This window comes from Neomonachus schauinslandi, chromosome 6, assembly GCF_002201575.2.
Source record: "Neomonachus schauinslandi chromosome 6, ASM220157v2, whole genome shotgun sequence".
Lineage (NCBI taxonomy): Eukaryota > Metazoa > Chordata > Mammalia > Carnivora > Phocidae > Neomonachus > Neomonachus schauinslandi.
In genome coordinates this window covers 42,680,169-42,704,671 of record NC_058408.1, presented here as the reverse complement: position 1 = coordinate 42,704,671, position 24,503 = coordinate 42,680,169, and the positions used below count along the sequence as shown (strand labels likewise).

At 40.5% G+C, this 24,503-nt stretch overlaps 1 protein-coding gene across 1 annotated transcript in view; it reads right to left on the bottom strand.

Moving 5' to 3' along the window:
• RGSL1 (regulator of G protein signaling like 1) overlaps positions 1 to 24,503 on the bottom strand; it is a 92,037-nt gene that overhangs the window by 50,041 nt on the left and 17,493 nt on the right. The window contains exons 4-9 of the mRNA XM_044916382.1: positions 23,646 to 23,775; positions 20,697 to 20,858; positions 18,653 to 19,632; positions 10,826 to 10,888; positions 10,187 to 10,409; positions 7,313 to 7,420 (exon numbers count right to left, since the gene is read on the bottom strand). Coding sequence (XP_044772317.1) covers positions 7,313 to 7,420; positions 10,187 to 10,409; positions 10,826 to 10,888; positions 18,653 to 19,632; positions 20,697 to 20,858; positions 23,646 to 23,775 — 1,666 coding nt within the window. The remainder of the gene's footprint in view (positions 1 to 7,312; positions 7,421 to 10,186; positions 10,410 to 10,825; positions 10,889 to 18,652; positions 19,633 to 20,696; positions 20,859 to 23,645; positions 23,776 to 24,503) is intronic.

Below are 24,503 nucleotides of genomic sequence, written 5' to 3'. Positions count from 1 at the left end.
CTATATGAAGAATTACAAACCTCTATTGAACTAATTCGAAGAAGAACAAAATAAATGGGAAGGTTTTCCCTGTTCATGGATAGGAAGACTCAGTATTGTCAAGATGTCAGTTACTCCCAACTTGATTCATGCAGTTACAATCAAAATTCCAGCTACTTATTTGTGGGTACAGGCATACCTTAGAGATATTTTGGATGCAGTTCTAGACTGCCACAATAAAGTGTGTATCACAATAAAGTGAATGACGTGATTTTTTTGGTTTCCTAATGCATATAAGAGTTATGTTTACACTATTTTGTAGTCTGTTTGGTTTATTAAGAAACATTTTATTGCTAAAAAATGCTAACCATCATCAAAGTTTTCAGTGCATTGTAACCCTGGTAGAGGGTCTTGCCTTGATGTTAATGGCTGCTGCCTGATGCAGGTGGTGGTTGCTGAAGGTTAGGGTGATTGTGGAAATTTCTTAAAATAAGACAACAATGAAGTTTGCACATCAATTGACTCTTCCTTTCACAAACAATTTCTCTGTAGCATGCGATGCTGTTCGATAGCATTTTGCCCGCAGAACTTCTTTCAAAATTGGAGTCAATCCTCTCAAACCCTGCCACTGCTTTATCAACTAAATTTATGTAATATTCTAAATTCTTTGTTGTCATTTCAACAATCTTCATGGTATCTTTGCCAGAAGTAGTTTCCATCTCAAGAAATACTTTCTTTGCTCATTCATAAGAAGCAGCCGTTCATCCACTCAAGTTTTATCGTGAAATTGCAGCAATTCAGTCACATCTTCAGGTGCCCTTTCTAGCTCTAGTTTTCTTGATATTTCTACCACATATGCAGTTATTTCCTCCACTGAAGTCTTGAACACTTCAAAGTCATCTATGGAAATTGGAGCCAACTTCTACTAAACTCTTGTTAATGTTGATATTTGGATCTCTTCCCATGAACCATGAATGTTCTTTTTTTCCTTAAGATTTTTAAAATTTATTCACTTAAGAGAGAGAGAGTGAGTGGGAGAGGCAAAGGAGAGGGAGAACCAGACTCCCTGCTGAGCAGGGAGCCCAGTTCGGGGCTCCATCCCAGGACCTGGAGATCCTGACCTGAGCCAAAGCCAGACGCTTAACCATCTGAGCCACCCAGGTACCCCAAATCATGAATGTTCTTAATGACATCCAGAATGGTGAATCCTTTCCTGAAGGTTGTCAACTTCTTTTGCCTGAATCTACTAGAGGAATCACTATGTATGGCAGCTGTAGCCTTAAGAAATGTATTTCTTAAATAATAAGACTATAAAGTCAAAATTACTCCTTGACCCATGGGCTGTAGAATGAATGTTGTATTAGTAGGCATAAAAATAGCATTAATCTTGTACATCTCCATCTGAACAATTGGGTGACCAGGTGCATTGTCAATGAGCAGTAATATTTTGAAAGGAATCTTTTTCTGAGCAGTAGGTCTCAACAGTGGGCTTAAAATATTCGGTAAACCATGTTATAAACAGATGTGCTATCATCCAGGCTTTGTTGTTCCATTTATGGAGCATAGGCAAGTAGACTTAGCATAATTCTTAAGGAACCTACACTTAAAAGTAAGAAAGGTAAATGAGCATTGGCTTCAACTTAAAGTCACCAGCTGCATTATACCCTAACAAGAGAGTTAGCCTGTTTGTTGAAGCTTTGAAGGCAGGCCTTGACTTCTCTCCAACTATGAAAAATTCTAAATGGCATCTTTTTCCAATATAAGACCATTTTGTCAACACTGAAAATCTGTTGTTTAGTGTAGCCACCTTCATGAATTATCTTAGCTACACCTAGATAACTTGCTGAAGTTTCTACATCAGCACTAGCTGCTTCACCTTGAACTTTTATGTTATGGAGATGGCTTCTTTCCTTAAACCTCATGAACCAACCTCTGCTAGTTTCAAACTTTTCTTTGCAGCTTCTTCACCTCTCTCAGCCTTCATAGAATTGAAGAGACTTAGGACCTTGCTCTGTATTAGGCTTTGGCTCAAGGAAAGGCTATGTCTGGTTTGATCGTCTATCCAGACCATTAAAACTTTCCATATCAGCAATAAAGCTGTTTTACCTTCTTATCATTCATGTATTCACTGGGGTGTCGCTTTCAATTTCCGTCAAGAACTTTTCCTTTGCATTCACAACTTGGGTAGCTGGTGCAAGAGGCCTAGCTTTCATCCTATCTCAGTTTTTGACATGTCTTCCTCATTAAGCTTAATCATTTCCAACTTCTGATTTAAAGTGAGAGATGTGTAACACTTCCTTTCAGTCAAACACCTAGAGACCACTGTAGGGTTATTAATGGCCTAATTTCAATATTGTTGGGTCTCAGGAAAGAGGGAGGCCCAAGGAGAGGGAATGGCCAGTCATTGGAGTAGTCAGAATACACACAAATTTCATCAATTAAGTTTGTTATTTTATATGGGTGAGGTTTGTGGCACCCCAAAAACACTTACATTAGTAACATCAAAGATCACTGATTACAGATCACCATAACAAATAAAATAATAAAAATGTTTGAAATATTTTAAGAATTACCAAAATCTGGCACAGATACACAAAGTGAGCAAATGTTAATGGAAAAATGGCACCAATAGTCTTGCTCAACATAGGGTTGCCATAAACTTCCAATATGTAAAAATGCAACATCTGCAAAGCATAATAAAATGAAGTGCAATAAAATGAGTTACACCTGTGTGTAACTCTAAAGTTTCTGTGGGTAGGCAAAAGACCCAGAATCACCAACACAATATTGAAGGAAAGCAGTTAGAAGACTAACACTGACTTCAGGACTTACTATAAAAAAACAAAAAACAACTTACTGTAAAGCAACAATAATCAAGACAATGTGGTATTGGTGAAAGAAAAGACAAATAGAACAATGGAACAGAATAGAGAGCCCAGAAATAGGCCCACATGAATACAGACAGCCGATATATGACAAAAGAGCAAAGGCAATAGAATGCAGCAAAGATAGTCTTTTCTTTTCTTTTTCTTTTTATTTATTTATTTGAGAGAGAGCACAGAGGGAGAGGGAGAAGAAGACTCCCCACTGAACAGAGAGCCTGACATGGGGCTGGATCCCAGGACCCTGGGATCATGATGTGAGCTGAAGGCAGATGCATAACTGACTGAGTCACCAGTGCCCCAAAGATAGTCTCTTCAACAAATGGTGCAGAAACTACTTGACATCCACATGCCAAAAAAAAAAAAAAAAAAATCAGTGTGGACAGAGACCTTATACCCTTCACAAAAAATTACTCAAAATGGATCATAGACCCAAAAGTAAAATGCAAAACAATTAGACTCCTAGAAGATAACATAGGAAAAATTTAGATAATTTTGGATTTGGCAATGACTTTTTAGATACAACAGCAAAGGCACAATCCATGAAAAAAAAAGGATTGATAAGTTGTACTTCATTCAAAATAAATACTCTGCTCTGTGAAAGACAATTAGAAGACTAGAAGAAGGAAGAAAATAGTTGCAAAAGACATATCTGATAAAGAACTGTTTTCCCCAAAATATACAAAGAACTCTTAAGGCTCAACAATAAGAAAACAAATAAGCTGACTAAAAAGTCAAAACCTTAACAGATACTTCAACAAAGGAGTATACAGATAGAAAATAGCATTTTTAAGAATACTTATTTATTTGAAAGAGAGAAAGTGCACAAGTGGGAGGGGCAATGGGAGAGAGAATCTGAAGCACACTCTGCACTGAGCACAGAGCCCAGCCTAGGGTTTGACCCCATGAGCCAGAGATCACAACCTGAGTCGAAACCAAGAGTTGGATGTCTAACCAACGGCACCACGCAAGTGCCCCGAAAATAGCATTTAAAAAGAAACTTCACATTGTATATCATCAGGAAAAAGCAAATAAAATAACAATGAGATACTACTACACACCTATTAGAATGGCTCAAATCTGCAAAATTGGCAACACCAAATGATGTGGATGTAAAGCAACAGAAATTCTCTTTCATTACTGGTGGGAAAACAAAACTGTACAACCACTTTGGAAGACAATTTGGCACTTTCTTATAAAACTGAACATGCTATTGTCGTGAGATCCAGCAATTGTGTTTCTTGGTATTTACCCAAAGGAGTTAAAAACTTATGACTACACAGAAACCTGCACATGGGGACACCTGGGTGGCTCAGTCGGTTAAGCCTCTGCCTTCGGCTCAGGTCATGATCCCAGGGTCCTGGGATCGAGTCCCACATTGGGCTCCTTGCTCAGCAAGGAGCCTGCTTCTCCCTCTGCCTGCCTCTCTCTCTCTCTCTCTCTGATAAATAAATAAAATCTTAAAAAAAAAAAAAAGAAACCTGCACATGATTGTTTATAGCAGCTTTATTCATAATTGTCCAAACTTGGAAGCAATCAAGATTTCCTTCAGTAGGTGAATGGATAAACAAACTCTGGTACATTAAACCAATGAAATACTATTTAGTGCTAAAAAGAAATAAGCTATCAAGACAAAATTTGACATGGGGAAGCTTAAATGTCTATTACAAAGTATAGGAAGACAATCTGGAGAGTTTATATATTATATGATTTCAACTTATATGATATTCTGGAAAAGGCAAAACTATGGAGATAGTGAAAAGATCAGTGGTTGCCAGGGGCTGGCAGTATGTGGAGGGATAAATAGGTGGAGCTTATTAGGACTTTTAGGGCACAGAGGATTTTTAGGGCCATGAAAATACTTTGTATGATATGATAATGATGGATACATGTCATTTGTCCGAACTCATAGAAAGTACACTACCAAGAGTAAACCCTAAGGTAAACTATGAATTAGGGTGATTATAATGTGTTAATATAGGTTCATCAGTTGTAACAAATGTAGCACTCTGATGGGGGATGTTGATGATGGGGGCGGTTGTGCAAGTGTTGGAGCAAGGGCTATCTAGGAAATCTCTGTACCTTCCTATTAATAATTTTGTGAACCTAAAACTACTCTAAACAAAGTCTTTTTAAAAAAGAATACTGGGAGTAAGGAAGACACATGTGGATGAATCTTTGAGAGTAAGCATGAAGAACAAAAATGTTTGTATTGTATCTTAAAGCTCACTAATAAACAACCACTGTGAAAGAATCACTAAAGAACCAAGTAGACAAAATGACTTGGATGGTTGATGTCAGCAAATCTGTGTCATAATCCACCTCAGTGCTGGCATGATGAACTCATGAACAGAGTAGCTAGATGGCAGGGATGGAAATTGTATATGCACCCAATGGCATGGGCCCCATACTCACCAAGGCTGATTTAGTTACCACTGCTGCCAAATGTTCAACTTGTCAGTGACAGGGACAAATGCCGAGGCCACATATTTCAATAACTCTCATAGAAAACCAATCACCCACTTGGTAACAAATTGATGACACTGGATCACTTCTACTCTGGAAAGAGCATCAATTCATCTTGCCTGTAACTGACAAGGATTCCTGCCTGCAAGGCATCAGTGAGCATTGCTATCAGGGGGCTTACAAGATCCCTGAATGAGATTCCATGTAAGGTTTCCCCTGACCAAGGGATACACTTACAGCCCAGGAGGTTGACAATGGACATATGATGATGGGATCCACTAGTTCTATCAACAATGAGGGCTGCTGGCCTGGTAGAACAATGGAGCCATTTCTTGAAGGTGCAACTGTGAAACCAGCTTGATTATGATCTTGGGAAATGGGACATCATCCTCCAGGATAAACTGAAGACCATTATAAGGTATTGTGTCCCCAATAAGTAGAATACAAGGGGCATGGGGACAAGGGATAAAAGTAGGAGTGATCCATTTAACATCACTATCAATGATTTACTTAGGGAAATTTCTAATCCTTACAACATTAGGTTCCGTGGGTCTAGACCAGTGCTGTCCAATAGAAATATAACATGAATCACATATATAATTTAAAATTTTCTAGTAGTCACATTAAAAAAGATAAAACAAAAAGGATGAAGTTAATTTTAATAATATGTATTTTGTGTAACCTCTTTGTATCAGATACATTTTAAGTGCTTGATGGCCACATGATACTAGTGTTCCTGTACCAGACAGTGCTGGTCTAGAGATCCTGGTTCCCAGAGGGGGAATGCTTCTACTTGGGACAGAGTAGGCACTCAGTCGCTTTAAGCTCCTTAGGTTAAGAGGCTAGCAGGCAAGAAAAGGAGTTACTGTATTGAGAGGGTAATTGACTCTTAGCATCAGGGTCACCAGTAACACAGCAGGGGCAGTGGAAAATTCATTTGGCACTCCTGGTATTCTGCTGCCCAATTTTGATGATAAACTGTCAAGCGTAGTAACTATAGTCTGAGAAATAATGATGACCAGGGAGCTCAGGCCTCTTAGGGATGACAGTCTACATCATCCTCCCAGGTAAGTCCCCCAAGACCAGCAGAGACACTAGCTGGAAATAAAGGGATGCTAGGATGGGTAGCAAAGGAGGGTGAAGAGGAGTATTCGTTGTGGTCTCCAGATAAGCTATAGGAGTGTGAGTTAGCCCTTCTAGTCTAAGTTCCCTAGGAAAAGGAACCAACGAGAATCCTGGGGTAGCTATTCCAAGATGGAGTGAAATTTCCATACAAAGAAAGTCAACAGGGTGCTGTGGTGCACAGCTGATGCACAGCTTAAATCCTCCTTTTAGGACCAAAGCATTCATTCCCAGCTGCCTGGGGTGTTGGCTACAGACAGCTCATAGTTGAGGTCCCCTCTGGGCATTGCCTCAGCCAAAGGGTGCTGCCTGACCCTAGGTTATATCCTCCCCCCCAGGCAGCAAATCCCTTATGAGTCAATGTGAATGTAAAAAAAAAAAATCCTTTGTCTCAGTGAGGGACAACTCTGAAAGGCCATCCTAGTTTTAGAGCTTCTTCTGTGGATCTGCTGAGGTCTATTGTAACTGCCTTGCAGTTCAGCATCTACCTTTCCAATTCTGCTTTCCTTATTTCTTTAAAGGGGTTATTACTAAGAACACACGCCAACGAACCTCCTTCCACACATCTCCAACTCTAAGAAACTTGGTAGAAGACAAATCTGCATTATAAAACCCCAGGATGATAACTAGGTGAGAAGGTAGGAATTAACAATTTTCATCACCACCCTCATTCATTTATAATTGCCTGTCAGTTTCATGATGCACTTCTGTGGCTGTGTAGGAGAAAAAAAGACGTGGCAATTCTCCCCTGACCATCCCTCATTTCAAAAGAAGCATGGTTCCTCTCTTGGCTTATGCCTCTTGCGGTTGGAGACTCTCTTACCGGATTGTCTCAACTCTCTCTCTGAGTTGTCAACACTTACCTATTTTAGGTGCTTTTTCACAATATATTTTGTAGTCATCACTGATCTTCTGTATGGCCACCTTTGGAAACTTATAGCAGAGTTCCTCAAAGGACATTTTCTCTATGTCTATCAAGTAGGGGAAAAAAGGGATAGAGCCTGGTTGTCAACTCTGGTTCAAAGATTCATACACTTTTATTGAAGATATTACCTTTAAAATGTTATTTAAGTAAGATAATGTTTTAATAAAACATTTACACAAGGAATATAAGCTCCTCAGGCCAAATTAGAAGCAAGGAAATAAAGCCTTCCCTCCTCTCCAGAATGGGGGGATTCTGCCCTTCTTGGGGACACCTGACCCATGGAGATTTTCTGCCTGAGGGAGACTAGGGTAACAGATATGATTTTGAAAGAGGTACTAATTGTTAACACATATACAAGAAGTAATTTATCCAAATGAATACTAACCCCTTCAAAGTAGCCATCTGTTGTGGGAAAGAATTGCAAATGTATTTCAAACATTCTGCTATTGCTTCAAAGAATCTGATACACTTAGGGATAATATATGGGAAATAACATGCTAGGAACTTTCTCTCTTGCTTCTCTGTCTTTGGGAATTACTTTCACAATTGACAGCTCATATATGTGAATATCATTAATAGTTGCAAATCATTGTCCTTCGAGAGGAAATTATTTTTTCTAGAAATAGCATACATTATTTATAGCTATACATAGTTAATTGAGAAGGAATGCCTTTTTGCATCCAAAATAAGATGAGGCAGGAAGGCTGGGACATCAAGGGAAGTTTTAGTCATGTACTGGACAATAGATGCAGATTAGCAGCACTTTGCCTCCTACCAAGGTGAAAACACTCAATCATGTTGTGAGTTCTGGGGTTTAAAGTAAGTCTAATTGCACACAGTTCTTCAGAAACTCTCCCAAGGCAGTCCAGTACTTTCTGAAGATTATACTGGTGGGAGTCTAGAAGGAATGCTGGGGTACGGACCCACAAATGTTAGTCGTCCTTATGTCGGCATTGTCACTGTTATCATTATCATCTCTCAGCCAGGGGAATCTGGCTGTAAGTTGTAAGAGCAGTAGATCATTCCTACAATAGATCCAGGTTTCTAGTCCTGGACCAATCCCTCCCTTGCTAAGCAAACTTGGCCAAGTCTTTCCACTTCTCAGAGACTCATTTTCTCCATATAAAAGCTGAGAGTATTCTAGCTCTGATGCACTGTGAGTTTATGGTGTACCCATGGAGGCATCAGCCCACCTGGGAGTCAGGGCCCTGGGTTGGGCAAATATACAGGAGGACCTTTATTGGGCCAGACTTGCATTTCAAAAAAAGCAGTGGTGGAGGAAATAATGATGTGTGCTGGGGGAGGGAAGAAGCATCTTTATGGAGAGTGGTTCTCACTCTTCCTGGCCATCCCTGACACTCCAAGGCCACCAAAGCAATGCCTATTGCCAAGTATGTGTGCGTAAATGAAATTTACCAGCCATCCTTTCTTCCACTTTTCTCTTGATTTCTGGGACAGGTTCTGGCATGTTCAGGATTTAGAGAGAAGGTGAAACTCTGATATGAAACAGAGGGTTTGTTCATGCTAGATTTAATAACTCATGCCCAAGCATGGCTCTGAGAGGCAAGCATTCAAGGCATCTTGTTTTGTATATGGAGTGCACATCAAAGTTTTTAAAAAGTTGATTTTTTTTTTTAGTATAATCTAACAAGTACTTATTGAGCACCTGTTTGCTGTGTAAATGCATTGCCTCCAATCCCCTCAACAATCCTACCAAGTAGGGGCCATTATCCCCACTCTATAGTTGAGAAAATGAGGCTCAAAGAGATGAAGTAACTCGCCCAGGCTCACTGAGCAAGGAAGCAGTGGAATTGAATTTTCAAAGCTTTGGCTTATTCCTCTTCTGTGTTTTCAAAAGTGCAGGTCATGACTCAATGATATGTCAAAAAATTGTCATTGCCAGCTTTTACAAAATGAAATAGAATAAAACAGAATAGAGAATATTGGAGGAAATCATCTTATATAATAAGGGTAAGTATTGCTTTGTGAAAATGTTTTCCACATATATGCACACACATATATACAAGTTCATGTTCCCTGACGTCAAATGTGTTTATTGTGGATTGAAGTTTGAGAAATACTGCAGTACTCTGACTGCCTCAGCATAGATAATTAAAGCACTTTGTTCAATTTGGATATTAATGGCTGACATTATTGGACTTTTAACTATTGCCAAGCATTGTGGTAATAGCTTTCATAGGTGACCTTGGAGCTTCTTCACAACAAACAGCAAACTTATTATGATTAGCCCCATTTTAAAGATGAGAAAACTGGGGCTTACAAAGAGGTTAAATACATTGCCCAAATTTACAGTCACTAGCAGACCTAGGATATAACCCAGTCCCCTGGGACAGCAGAGCCTTGTGTTCCTACCCACTCCTCTCTACTGCCTGAGTGAGCTGCTTTTGTTATGTTGGGAGAGAGGAGTAGCTATTAAAAATATATTCACAGAAATGCTTTGGATCTTACTCTGGAGGAGGTGTGGTAAGGTGGAATATGCTTATCAGATGTACAAAAATGAATTATTCTGTAGCTAAGGTGATGCTTTGATGAGCATGATTCTGGCCAAACTTAAGTGGCCAGTCAGTGAGATCCTGGCTCTGCCACTTACTGTGTGACCTTGGGAAGGTCACTTAACCTCTCTGTGCCGCTGTTACTCAGTACTTACCTCATAGGTTATTTTGAAGATCAAATGAGGCAATCTTTGCATTGCACAGTGCTGATGTGCAGTAAATAATCACTAAATGTTAAATATTAATATTTCCCAGTTGCCTATATGTTAGGGTCAAAAAATTATGGTGACTGCCTTTACCTGCTTGGAACACTGGAGACTTTAGTTCTACCTGGAGAGACCCGCCTTGTCTCAGGTCCTCAGTAGCTATCTTTTGCCACTGCATAGAATCCATTTCCTCCATGTTAGCCAAACCCTGGCTTAGCTCCAGGGATTCCTCACACCTCTTATAAAGAAGAATGTTCTCTTCTTTACTTATAGATCCTTTTTTATGCCATTTGCTGCTGATGAACTTGGCCTGAGTCTAAGAGAAAGGGATGGGGGCAAAGAGGATTTGCTATAGGAACTACACCAGCAGCAAGATTTTTGTAACAGCCCAGTCCTCCTGTGCCTCCTTGTCACATGAACTTATGCTGATTGCTTTCATTTTGTTAAGAACCGTTGCTCCTTTACACACCAACCCCCACCCTCTTCTAATCAAACCCATTTCTATAAGGGAGAAATTCTGTATGAATGTGACTTCTTCACAATCAGCTATTGCACTTGAGTCTTTTTCCTTGAGGTTTATGTTTAGAATATCGGGGACCATGTCAATGCCCAGTGGCCTCTAGGAAAAATAAAGATTTCATTTACTTTGACAAATAAGGCTTCTAAGAGAGCAGTTACTCTTTTTTCTTCCCACAACCTCATGATTCTTCCCCAACTCAAAGTCCCTCCTACTGTAAAAATGAGAAACCAGTAGTCCTCTTCATCCAGAAATTCATCATACCAGGAGCTGAGCATCTGAAATCCAAACAGGACATAAGCGTTATGAGGTGATGCTCAGTTCGCTGCATCTCTTGTGCTAGTGATCACGTGGGAGAAGAGCAGGCTGCAGATTCTGGATTCTCTAATTTGGAGATATAGTGGAACAGCAAACATTAGCCATGATCAACCAGGAGGCAACCTATGTCTCCCCGAATATGGCGGCTTGTGCAGTCTCTCTCTGAATCTCAGAGAATTGTAATTGATATTTGCCTAAGAAAAGAATAACAAATTACTGAAAGACAATTACTTGGTATCTTCATACTTCCTTGTTCTTTTCTAAATAAAGTACCATCTCATTTGATTCTCAAAATGGTCCTGAAAACCAAAGATCTTTTTTGAAGTGTCTTCTCTTAATATCTCCCACTTGAAGACCTTACCCACTTGTGAAGAATATTTCATTACATTAAACAAACAAACAACAACAACAACAACAAAAACACCTAAGAGCTAGTGCTCAGCTAGGTTTATTTGTCTGTACTCTCACCTTTATTCATTCATCTATTTGAAAAATAGTTTCTGAGGGCCTCCTTCCTGCCAGGCACTATGCAAATGGCTGGGAATATACAGATCAATATGCTACAAACCTTGTTCTCAAGGAGCTCACCTTCTAGCATGATGAACAGCTCAGGATAGCACATGCTACAGTATAAGGGTGAACAAAGTTCTCCGGGAGCAGAGTCCAGGAAATCCAGAAAGAATTCATAAAGGCAAGGAAATTTTAAACAGAATTTGCATATTGCAGGATAAGTAGGAGCTCACCATATGGAAGTTGAGTAAAGGGCATTCCAGGCAGTAGGAAGCACTTAAGCAAAGGCACAGAGATGGGAAAGGACATGTTTGAGAAGGATGAGTACTCACTCCAGAATAGGCGAGCTATAGCATCCTGCAAAGAGCACAGGGGTGGCATAGTGGCAAGGAATGAGGCAGTGAAGTTTCGTTGGGACTATCCAGAAGGGACTCGAATACCTTGCTAAGTAGTCTAGGCATTATTTTGCAGGGAATGAGTCAACAACAGTAATTTTTAAGAAATATAAGATTGTTTCCACAAACCGCCCCAGTCATGCTGCCAAAAGATGAGTCGAAGAGTACGAGTTATATTAACTTCATCAGATCTCCTGGGCTCCTGGGGAACTGGAGTGAAATATATTCCTGAGAAAATTCAGCTCAGTGATTTAATATCAGCAATATATAATGTAATATGATGTGACTGACCAGTGGATAATCTCTAAATATATATATTAAATATGAATAATAAATAAACATGTGTGAAATGAGTACCCTGTTAATGTTCCTTCTAGCTTAAAAGATTTATGACTCTAATAACTAGTGAATAAGTGATCTAATTGGTATCTTAACAGTGCTTAATAAGCATTTTCCATTAGAAGAAATAGATTTGCAGCAAAATAATAGTAATAAATAATAGATATAATAAAACAATATCTAAACCTATAATTACTTTTTAAAATTTGACCTATGAAAAATGTCAACAGTATTTTGATAGGGATTTCACTGAATGTGTAGATTGCTCTGGGTAGAATAGATATTTTAACAATACTTATTATTCCAATCCATGAGCATGGAATGTTCTTCCATTTCTTTGTGTCTTCCTCAATTTCTTTCGTAAGTGTTCTGTAGTTTTTAAAGTACAGATCCTTTACCTCTTTGGTTGGGTTTATTCCTAGGTATCTTATGGTTTTTGGTGCAATTGCTAATGGGATCGATTCCTTAATTTTTCTTCTGTCTCATCATTAGTGTATAGAAATGCAACTGAGCTGGAACAAATAATCCTAAAATTTGTATGGAACAAGAAAAGACCCCAAATAGCCAGAGGAATGTTGAAAAAGAAAACCAAAGCTTGTGGCATCACAATGCTGGACTTCAAGCTATATTACAAAGCTGTAATCATCAAGATACTATGGTACTGGCACAAAAACAGACATACAGATCAATTGGAACAGAATAGAGAATCCAGAAATGGACACTCAACTCTATGGTTAACTAATCTTCGACAAAGCAGGAGAAAATATCCAATGGAGAAAGTACAGTCTCTTCAATAAATGGTGCTGGGAAAGTTGGACAGCTACCTGTGGAAGAATGAAACTAGACCATTTTCTTACACCATACACAAAGATAAACTCAAAATGGATGAAAGATCCAAATGTGAGATAGGAATCCATCAAAATCATACAAGAGAACACAGGCAGCAACCTCTTCGACCTTGGCTGCAACAACTTCTTGCTAGACCCATCTCCAAAGGCAAGGGAAAGAAAAGCAAAAATGAACTATTGGGACTTCATCAAGATAAAAAGCTTTTGCACAGCAAAGGAAACAGTCAACAAAACTAAAAGGAAACAGTCAACAAAACTAAAAGGGGAGCAGATATTTGCAAATGACATATCAGATAAAGGGCTAGTATCCAAGATCTATAAAGAACTTATCAAACTCAACACCCAAAGAACAAATAATCCAATCAAGAAATGGGCAGAAGACATGAACAGACATTTCTCCAAAGAAGACATATAAATGGCCAACAGACATATGAAAAAAATGATCCACACCACTTGGCATCACGGAAATACAAATCAAAACCACAATGAGATACCACCTCACACCAGTCAGAATGGCTAAAATTAATGACAGGAAACAACAAATATTGGAGAGGATGCAGAGAAAGGGGAACCTTCTTACACTCTTGGTGGGAATGCAAGCTGGGAGAGCCACTCTGGGAAACAGTATGGAGGTTCTTCAAGAAATTAAAAATAGAGGTGTTATTTGCAACTAATGAATCATTGAACACTACATCAAAAACTAATGAGGTACTATATGTTGGATAATTGAACATAATAATAATAAAAAAAAAATCTTAAAAAAAAGCTTAAAAAAAATAGAGCTACCCTATGACCCAGCAATTGCGCTACTAGGTATTTACCCAAAGGATACAAATGTAGTGATCCGAAGGGACACCTGCACCCCAATGTTTATAGCAGCAATGTCTACAATAGCCAAACTGTGGAAAGAGCTGAGATGTCCATCAACAGATGAATGGTTAAAGATGTGGTGTATATATACAATGGAATATTACTCAGCTGTCAGAAAGGATGAATACTTAACATTTACATTGACATGGATGGGACTAGAGGGTATTGGGTTAAGCGAAATAAGTCAATCAGAGAAAGACAATTATATGATTTCACTCATATGTTGAATATAAGAAACAGTGCAGAGGATCATAGGGGAAGGGAGAGAAAACTGAATAGGAAGTCATTAGAGAGGGAGACAAACCATGAGAGACTCTTAACTATAGGAAACAAACTAAGGGTTGCTGGAGGGGAGGAGGGGGGGATGGGGTAATTGGGTGATGGGCATTAAGGAGGGCACATGATGTGATGAGTACTGGGTGTTATATGCAACTGATGAATTATTGAACACTACATCTGAAACTAATGATGTACTATACGTTGGCTAACTGAATCCAAGTAAAAAATAAATAAAATTTGACCTACTATTTTTTTAAAGATTTTATTTATTTGACAGAGAGAGACACAGCCAGAGAGGGAACACAAGTGAGGGAGAGGGAGAAGCAGGCTTCCTGCTGAGCAGGGAGGCCAATGTAGGGCTTGATCCCAGGACCTTGGGATCATGACCTGAGCTGAAGGCAGATGCTTAATGACTGAGTCACCCAGGCACCCCTGACCTACTATTTTTAATATATATGTATTTTTTTCTATAATTGTTTTTTTATTATGTTATGTTAGTCACCATACAGTACATCATTAGTTTTTGATGTAGTCATTATTTGCGTATAACACCCAGTGCTCATTACAACACATGCCCTCCTTAATACCCATCACTGGGCTACCACATCCCCCCACCCCCCTCCCATCTGAAACCCTCAGATTGTTTCCTGGAGTCCATAGTCTCTCATGGTTTGTCTCCCTGTCTGATTTCCCCCACTTCAGTTTTCCCTTCCTTCCCCCAATGTCCTCCGTGCTATTCTTTATGTTGAGAAAGGGGAACCCTCTTACACTGCTGGTGGGAATGCAAGTTGGTATAGCCACTTTGGAAAACAGTACGGGGGTTCATCAAAAAGTTAAAAATAGAGTTACCCTATGACCCAGCAATTGCTCTACTGGGTATTTACCCCAAAGATACAGGAGTAGTGAAAAGAAGGGGCACATGAACCCCAGTGTTCATAGCAGCAATGTCCACAATAGCCAAACTGTGGAAGGAGCCAAGATACCCTTCAACAGATGAATGGATAAAGAAGATGTGGTCCATATATACAATGGAATATTACTCAGCCATTAGAAAGGATGAATACCCACCATTTGCATCAACATGGAACTGGAGGTAATTATGCTAAGTGAAATAAGTAAAGCAGAGAAAGACAACTATCATATGGTTTCACTCTATAATTGTTTTCCATTAAAATGTATTAGGGTTTCCTTCAGAATTCAGTTTGTCTATCACTTGGTAAACTCTCCTGTCCCATCCTGAGAGCAGTGCATAAAAGGCCAGATAGTAAATAGTTTCCAGTGTCTGTGGAACTCCTTACTCCTGCCATCTTCAGTACCTTCTCTCAATCCTCCCCTCTTTGGTTAGAACCCAAGGCAATTTTTAAGCTGATGCTCTGTCTTCCAGGTTCACACCTACTTCTCTCTACCCATTTCCTTTTACAGTACAGTATTCTCAGTGTATCCATAAACTTATTAAATCCACAAATACAATGACAAAATATGATTTTGTCCCAATTCTCATTTTATATATGAGGCAAAGAGACCTAGGCAAATTCAAGAATTTAGACTTTGGGTTTGTTCAAGACCACATAGCCCAACAGTGACACAGCCAGAACTTTAAAAACTTTTTCCCCTACTGCTCATAGACTGTTTTCACATTGGTGAGTTGGAGTTCACATTGGGCATGCTATAGGCAATTCACAAAGGTTGATTGGATAATTGGAGGATGATTGAAGAGATGGATGAAAATCAGAGTTCTCACGGAATCTAGTTGTCTCCAAACAGAAAAGATAGCCCTGGGCAAGGCCAAAAGAGGGACCACTGCTAACTGGGATTGATTAGTTCAATAGATATCTATTGAGCATGAATGTCTATCAGCACTATCAAGCTCTGAATACTATACCCTAAGGTAGTGTTCTAAATGCTGGGGAGACAGTACTGACAAAACAGATGAAAATCCCAGCCCTCATAGAGAGAAATAAGCAAAATAAGTTAAACATATATACATATTATGCATCTATCTGAAAAATAATACAAGTATATGTGTATATAATAGATGTATATTGTATGCACATACGCATACATGTACATTGTAAGGATTATACATGTATTATACACACACTCACACAGAGTTTATGTATGTATGTACATATGTATGTAAGAATGGATGGTTGGATCTGAATAATGATAAATGCTAAGTAGAAAAATAAAGTGGGGATGGGATGAAATTTTATATGAAGTGGCTAAGGAAGGCCTCACTGAGATGACTTGAGCAAACAGCTGAAGGAGTGGGGGGCACAGCTGTGTGAGCATCTGCACTTTATACACAGTCGGAGCACTGCCACTGAGTAGGCAGTATGCCTAGCATGGCTGGAGTGATGTGCCCAGAGGCAGTGGAAGATGAAGCCAAAGAGGGGAGGTAGAGGAGAAATTATGTAGGCCTTGTCAGTTTTGGCAAGGACTTTGTATTTTACTGAAGACAGAAGGCCATCTGTTTTCAAGGTCCCCACTCACTTCCTTTTACTTATTTTCAGTTAAATTACGCAATTTATGTTTTTGCAGAATCACCATGGCCAGTGTGGAAATGAGCCTGCTTGTCATCTCCAAGGACAAATCCACAGGCATCAGTTAGGAGGCCACTGCAGTAATCCAGGTGGCACTGAATGGGTCTTGGACAAGAGTGGTTGTAACAGGGAAGGGGAGGCATGCCAGATTCTGGATATATTTTTAAGGTCGAGCCAACAGGATTCACCAATAGACTATACATGGGTGTGAGACAGAAAGGCAAGTCATGGATGATATCAAGATTTTTAACCTGAGAAACTGTGATAGGCTGGTCTTACCTATATACAAATACCATATATACCATCAATATCACTGAAGACCAAGGTCCAGGCAGGGGGCTTTGCTGTGTGTATCTGCTGATCCAAAAAGCACAGCCCCAGTCTAAGCCTCTAGCTCCAAATACCTCCACAAAGAAAAGCGGGGCCTCTGGCCTTCCACTAAAGAACTGTGCAAAGGAGAGCTATGGCTGTGCATCCACTGGACTGATCCACTCAATGTGTAACTGTTGATAACTAAGATGTACTGGAGATTGTGCTTTTATTAGAGCCAAGACCTCCTGGGTTCTGATCCTGGTTTCTCCACTAGCCTGCTCTGTGCCTTTGGGGCTAATCCACTTACCCTCTAGGAGTCTCATTCACCTCAATTGTACAACAGTGGCAGTAGTACTACCCTGTCCGTCTCTGAGGTTCTAAGAAGCCTAAAAGAGGTAATATGTTTACACATGCTTTATAAGGCAAATACATCTTAATGCACTAAATAAGTTGTTTATATCCACCTGCCCTTCCAGATCTACTCTCTATCCTTCTTCACTCTGCTTGTGCCTTGGAAAATTAACCTGTATGGACCACATCAACAGGCTCCCTTGACCTCACGTTGTATTGATCTAGTTAGGAGTCCTAGCAGGAGATGGGAAAGCAGGAGGAGAGTGAGCTTGGGATTAGCTATTCCCCTTGATCCCTTCTGGCCAGATCACAGAGGACTGGCTATACACTTCTACTGACAGAGTTCCTGCCAAGTGTCCCACCCGTGCACCTCTTTCTCTCCTGATTCTGGTAATTACTCCCTCTCCTCAATTCTTCAGGCCTCGGAGGCAGAGAAGTGACCCACCCTTACTGGCCCTGAGGTATTGCACTATCTCCTGTGGTTTCCCTACCCTCATGCCCTTTCCTTTGTAAGCAGTCCCTTGTATCAGGCTTTCATCTGCTACCCAACTCGATTCTGCCATTTGTTTTCTGCCAAGATCTTGACCCTACAATATTCAGGCTATGGACCTCATCTCCTGTGAGTCTTCAGGATGGTTGCATAGTTTTTATCTAATGTTTTGGGATAAGAATAAACTCCTACCAATTGGCCATTTCCTTAATGGTTAGTCTAGTTTACCCTGCATTTCAATACATAATGTTTGGAACGGAATTCTTAGAATTTCCCTCAGTAGAACACTCTGAGGTTCCTGGTTTTGGGAGATTCCATATAAGGGGAAATTAAAGAAGAAATAAAATTGGATGTTGACCACTCGCCCACTTCCATTCTACTTTGGATTTTGGCTGTTTCTTGGAAATTTGTATAGCTTTTTCCTAAGAGATCAACCAAGTCTTCAATATGTGAAGAATTACATAGGTAATTATATCATTAACTTAACCAGTCTAGATGACCATATAAGATTTTTGGTCAGTCTTGGGGGCACCTGGGTGGCTCAGTCGTTAAGTGTCTGCCTTCTGCTCAGGTCATGATCCCAGGGTCCTGGGATCGAGCCCCCGCATCGGGCTTCCTGCTCCGCGTGAAGCCTGCTTCTCCCTCTCCCACTCCCCCTGCTTGCGTTCCCTCTCTCGCTGTGCCTCTCTCTGTCAAATAAATAAAATCTTTAAAAAAAAAAAAGATTTTTGGTCAGTCTTGACCTAATCTTCCAGGTACTAACCCACTTCTGTGAGGCATGGCCTACCTTGCAGATCTCCCTCTGGGCTCTGGGAATCCAGGGGTTTATATCCCCAGAAGGCAGCATCTCCTTCAGGCCTTCAATGGTTTGCAATTTAAGCGGTAGGCATGGACCAATCTGTTCATTCAGGTAGAGCTCACAAATTCGGTTGCCCAGCATGTGCCGAAAGGTGGCATTCCCAGTCTTCCTGTTACTCATCAGGACACTGAGAAAATGGTGCAGGTCCTGCCAGAGGTCCAAGAGTTGGATCTCCACTTTCAAATTCTGCTTTTTCAGGTGGTCCCGGAAGGGACTCCCTGCACAGGCATCAGCACACAAGGCCCAGTGGGTGTATCCTAAGGAGATGCTTTGCTTGATGGCCTTCTTGACTATCATCTGGCCGGAGTGATTGATGATGGGGGTGACAGTCCTCAGGTGTGTAGAGAACGTTGTCTCAAAGAGGCCCTCCACGTGGAGGTGGCTCTTGGCTTTCTTCTTCATGTTGGACTTCCTGGCACAGAAAATATCCTTTTCCAGGGAACTGATTATTCTCTCTTTTGAAGAAGTCACTTTTGGGGAAGACATTTGCATATATTTGTATTTGTATGTGGCCTTCTCTGGAGAACACAACTCCTGGCAGGGCATAATGTTGATGTCTGGCTTGGTATCCATTTCCAGAGTAGAGCCATGGTTTATCAATTGCCACATCCTCCTCTTGGTCTTCCTGCTGGAGTACTGCTTCTGGGCGTGGTGGCACTTCTTGATGCTCATGTTTAGAGGGAGTCCTCCTATGTGAGTACAGCAAATGGTGCACAGGCGAGTCTCATATTCCTGCATCAGACCTTGGCATGATTCCTCCTTGGCCATAACTGTCCTGGCATGGGTGTAAAAGTTGGGGAGCCAATAGCTCTGAATTTTGAACAGAGCCACTTTCTGCATGTGGCTCAGGATCTCCCTCCTGGTGGTTGACTGGTTGGGATGCCAGATGGAGAGGTTCAGGAGGGACTCTGGAAACAAAAGAGACATGAAAGATGAAAATGATGTAGTGATGGTGATGATAATGATGTTGGGAGTGTTTTTTTGAATTTTTCCAAATGTCACTGTGTATAGCATTTCATTTGTTCTTCATGCAACCCTGGGGTGTGGACAGGACAAATATATAATAAACACATTTTTAGGGTTTTCTCAGGGAACGGTGACCCCTTTCTCTGATTACCTTCCTTCTTCCCCATAGAAATAAGCCAGTTTATGGGATTCCTTGAATTATTTTTTTAGACAACTGGATGTTATTGTAGAGAAAAGCAAAAGGCACAAGGAAATGTGTTTAAGATTGGGATTTCTGAGTCAGATCTGCCTGTAGGAAGGGGTTTAGATTGGATAATTTGAAGGAGTCATTACTAGCCCTGATTTTAATGTCATAAATTCTCAATTATCTCTATGAATAGAGGAATGTGACTAATCCCAAACAGCAAATATTCTGGAAGACATTTATATTTGGGTTAGGAATGTCTCTTTACTTAATAAATAAATAACTAAACAAACAAACAAATAAAGAAATAAATAAATTTAGATGAATCTGATATTCTAGAGAAGAGGCTGGCAAACCTGTAAAAAGCCAAATAGTGAATATATTAGCCTTTGAGAGCCATATGCAGGCTCTGCTGCACAGTCGTCTTCCTTAACCCTTGAAAAATATAAATACATTCTTAGCTCATAGGCTACATGAACTGTGTTTGGCCTGTGAGCTGTAGTTTGCTCTAGGGAATCTCAGTTTAAAAAAAGACAAGCCATGCAGTCTCAGAAGATGCAGGAGCTGTTTAGTTACCCTGTCCCAATTCCTCCTCACTCCTTCCAGCCAACCTTTACTGGTGAGTTATATCTCAGGAAGAAGTTTAAGGATAACTGGTCTCTTGCAACACTTCCCTGTTAAGGGCTCCCAGTGGCATCCCTGATACATAGAAAATGGAGAGGGTAGCAGTCTGCAAAATGAGAGACTGTTATCAGATGCTGAATTGATTTCTTTGTTACATCCCCCAGTAATTTCAGTTCAGATATGCTTTATCATTCTTACTGATGTTCATGTTGCAGAGAGTTACCACTCTTGAGCCCTCCTGTAGATGGGTAGCCTTCAGCACAAGGAGGAGGGACAGATAGTGGTCTCTCATTTCCAGGTCCATCTCATCTATGCTCAAGATCTTCTCAGCAAGGATCCAGAAATCCACCAGCTCTTCACCTACAGATTAGAAAGGGTAAGCACAGAGCTACCTTGCCCTTTCAGTGGTTGCATCTGGGTGTAGCAGCTGATACCACTCCCCACCATCAGCCTGCTCTGTCGCATCCAATATCACCATTAGTCACTTCTTTAGGTTAAGCCATCATCTCTAGTAATGCCATAATGTAGGGGCAGATGGAGGCATGGGGAAAAGGGACTTAATGGATAGGGATCTTTGTGACTTCTGTTGTTGTTGTGAGAAAAACTGTCACTTTAGGGAAAACTGCTAGACTCTGAGGATGGATCATGAAACATTTGAGTTTTATCCAAAAAAATGAAGATGAGAAGAAAAAAGAATTGCTATATCATGGACTAGGAACAGCCAGAAGAAGAATAATGGAGCCCAAAGGTGCAAAAGACTACATTCCCTGTTTCACAACTTTGCCAGGGCTGCAGTCTGAGTGACAAACTAAAAGATAGTCTGTATAGCTCTTCCCTATCTGCTCCCTGGAAATACAGGATTTTACCCTTAAACTAGAGCTTGTGCTTAGATGAAACTTAACGCTGCTGAACTGGAGTGTCAGCTAGTGCTGGCTGCTGACCTCCCACACTCATCAACCACTGGACTCAACAGAACAGAAAGCAGTGCATCCCAACACTTGTGCTATAGGGATTTGTTTATTTACTTGTTCCTTGTCTGTTTCCCCACCGTTGTGGCAGCTTTATTAAGTGGGGATTTATGGCTCTTGTTCAGTGCTCAACAAACACTGTTAAATGAATGGATGGATGAATAAAAGAAAGGCACTCTGATTGCTTTTGCCCTAATCTACACTGTGGACCCATTTTCAAAGACTTTTACCCAAACAAAAATATAAAACATTATATTTCCCATATACATACATTACTGTCAATAAGTGCTCTGGGACATCCTAGAAGCTGTTAAGAATTTGCAAAGGCTCCAGAAACAACTCCAAGAACCTACCTGTACTGCTGTTGAGGTAGGTACAGAAGCGCCACATCCCTCTGACCCCACCAATGCACTTATGGAGTAGCCACTGGTCTGCTTTTCTCCATCTCATCATCTTGGCTGCCAGGAAAAGTCCATGGAGGGAGGGAGAGAGAGAGAGAGAGAATGAGCTCTTTCCCCAGCACCTCTCTCAGCCTTACACAGCTAGACCCCCATTCAGTCAGAGTTAGTGAGGAAAAATAGTGGCCAGTTAGATGAGCCGGTTATGAGTATGTGGTACTTTTGAAGGTAAAAAACAGACCCTCTTGGGCACCTGGGTGGCTCAGTCATTAAGCGTCTGCCTTCGGCTCAGGTCATGGTCCCAGGGTCCTGGGATTGAGCCCCGCATCGGGCTCTCTGCTCCACGGGAGGCCTGCTTCTCCCTCCCCCCACTCCCCCTGCTTGTGTTCCCTCTCTCTTGCTGTGTCTCTCTCTGTCAAATAAATAAATAAAATCTTTAAAAAAAAAAAAGAAACAGACCCTCTTGTAACATGCATAGTACGAGGGACCCACAAACACAGTACAATCCACAGATTAAAAACACCCTTTGACCAAGACCTCTTGCCTTCTGTAATCCCCACCTGACAGTGATTTTGCCAATCCAATATATATATTGAAGGAAGGAGATGAGTATATTGGGTGTTTTGTTACATTTTACTCAATGGTATCTCCTGAATCTTGACTTTCCCCAGGGTGGAGCTGAGAGTCAAATGATCAATTCAGCCCTAGATGGAAATGTTATTAATTCATTCTTTCAACAAATATTTATTACATGTCTACTACTTAGTACCATTCTAGGTGTTTGGGATACATCAGCAAACAGAAAATCCCTGCCCTCAAGGAACTGACATTCTGGTGAAAGAGACAGATAATAAACAATAAGCACAATAAATACATTATCTGGTAAGGTTGAACGTTATAAGCACTACAGGAAAAAATGAAAAAGTAAGAGAGGGTAAAGGGGGGTGAGAGTGCTAGGGCAAGAGTTGGGTGAGTGGACATTAGGGTCATCAGGGTAGCCTCCACCGAGGAAGTGAGATTTGCACAGAGATCTGAAGAGGTGAGAGAGGGAGCCAATGTGGATATATGAAGAAAGAGCATTCCAGGCAGAGCGAACAGTCAGTACAAAGCCTTGAAGTGAGAATGTGTCCAGCATGTTTGAGGAACTGCAAGCAGCTTAAGTATAACTGAAATGGAGTAAGCAAGGTGGGGGGAGTAGGAGCAGATGAGGTCTTAAAAGTAATGGAACCACATCTCTAGGACCGTGAAGGCCATTGTAGGGGCATTGGATTTTACACTGAGACAGGAGCCATTGGTGGGGGTATGGAGCAGTGAGCAGAGGAGTGACATGATCTGAATTAAGTTTTAAAAGGCTCTCTCTGGCTGCTGTGAGCAGGAGAACAAGAGAAGAAGCAAGGAGATTAATTAAGAGATGATTTCAGTTGCCAGGTGAGAAACGATGGTGGCTTAGACCAGGTTGGAGCAATGATGGTGATGAGCTGTGTTGATTCTGGATATATTTTAGGCAATTTTGCCATTTTGTGTATCCACCAGTAATTCTCTCATTTCTGGCTGCAGTGAGACAACTAATACACACAACCTATCTGATTCCTGCTTATTGCTCTAGGTACCAATTTTTCAGCCTAAGTTTTCGCTTACTGCTGTAGTACAAGCTGAGACACCCTCACATCTAAGGCTACAAAGGTGGCCAGTATTTGTACCTTACTATAGAACTAACAGGGACAGGATTATTATGAAGCCTAGTTTCCCACATTTCTCCACACACACACTCTCATGCTTACCTCCTTCTGGGGAGTTAATGAAACTGATGAGCTCCTGACAGAGAATGTAATGGAAACACAAGTTGGTTTTACAGAAGAAAGGTAACCGGTATTTTTCCAACCAGGTCAATAATCCTTTGTACTTTGCCATCTAGAGTCCAAACAAAATGGGAACAGAAAAGAGAAATGGAACTGAACTGCTAAGAAATGCAGCTTAGCAAGGGGCAATAAATAACTTCATACTTGCAGTATCTGGCCCACAGCAGAGGTATGTTGATTAAAAATAGTATCTAAGGGGAGTGAAGACTTGAGCTGAGGCTCCCAAAAGAGTGAATGAATTGGTAGGAAAGAAAAGCCTTGGTCTTTTATCCAATAATTTTCCTTATTCCTGAGTGAAGTTGTTTAAGAAAAAATCTAAGTCTTGCTGTGTAGAAGAGAAGCAAAAGAGATTTTAATCTGTGGTGTCAAGTCACAACTCTATTCAACTTGCTTCTTTGTAAGCACACATAATTTCTCACAAGTTCCTGACCCATATCAAATGCATAACATGTACAAAAAGACACAAAGACTCATACTTAACATCATTTAGAGTACAGGTTGGATCCCTGAGGGATTGAGCCACCAGAGAAGGAAGAAGAATATAATTTTTCTTTTTGCTTGTACCTCTCACTTCTCTTCATCCATTTTTTTCATCCCCCCATCCACTTCCTAACTGGCAACCACCAGTTTGTTCTCTGTATTACAGGTCTGTTTCTGCTTTTATTTGTTCATTTGTTTTGTTTTTTTAGATTCCACATATAAGTGAAATCATACAGTATTTGCTTTTCTTTTATTTATTTCATTTAGCATAATACCCTCTTAGTCCCATCCATGTTGTCA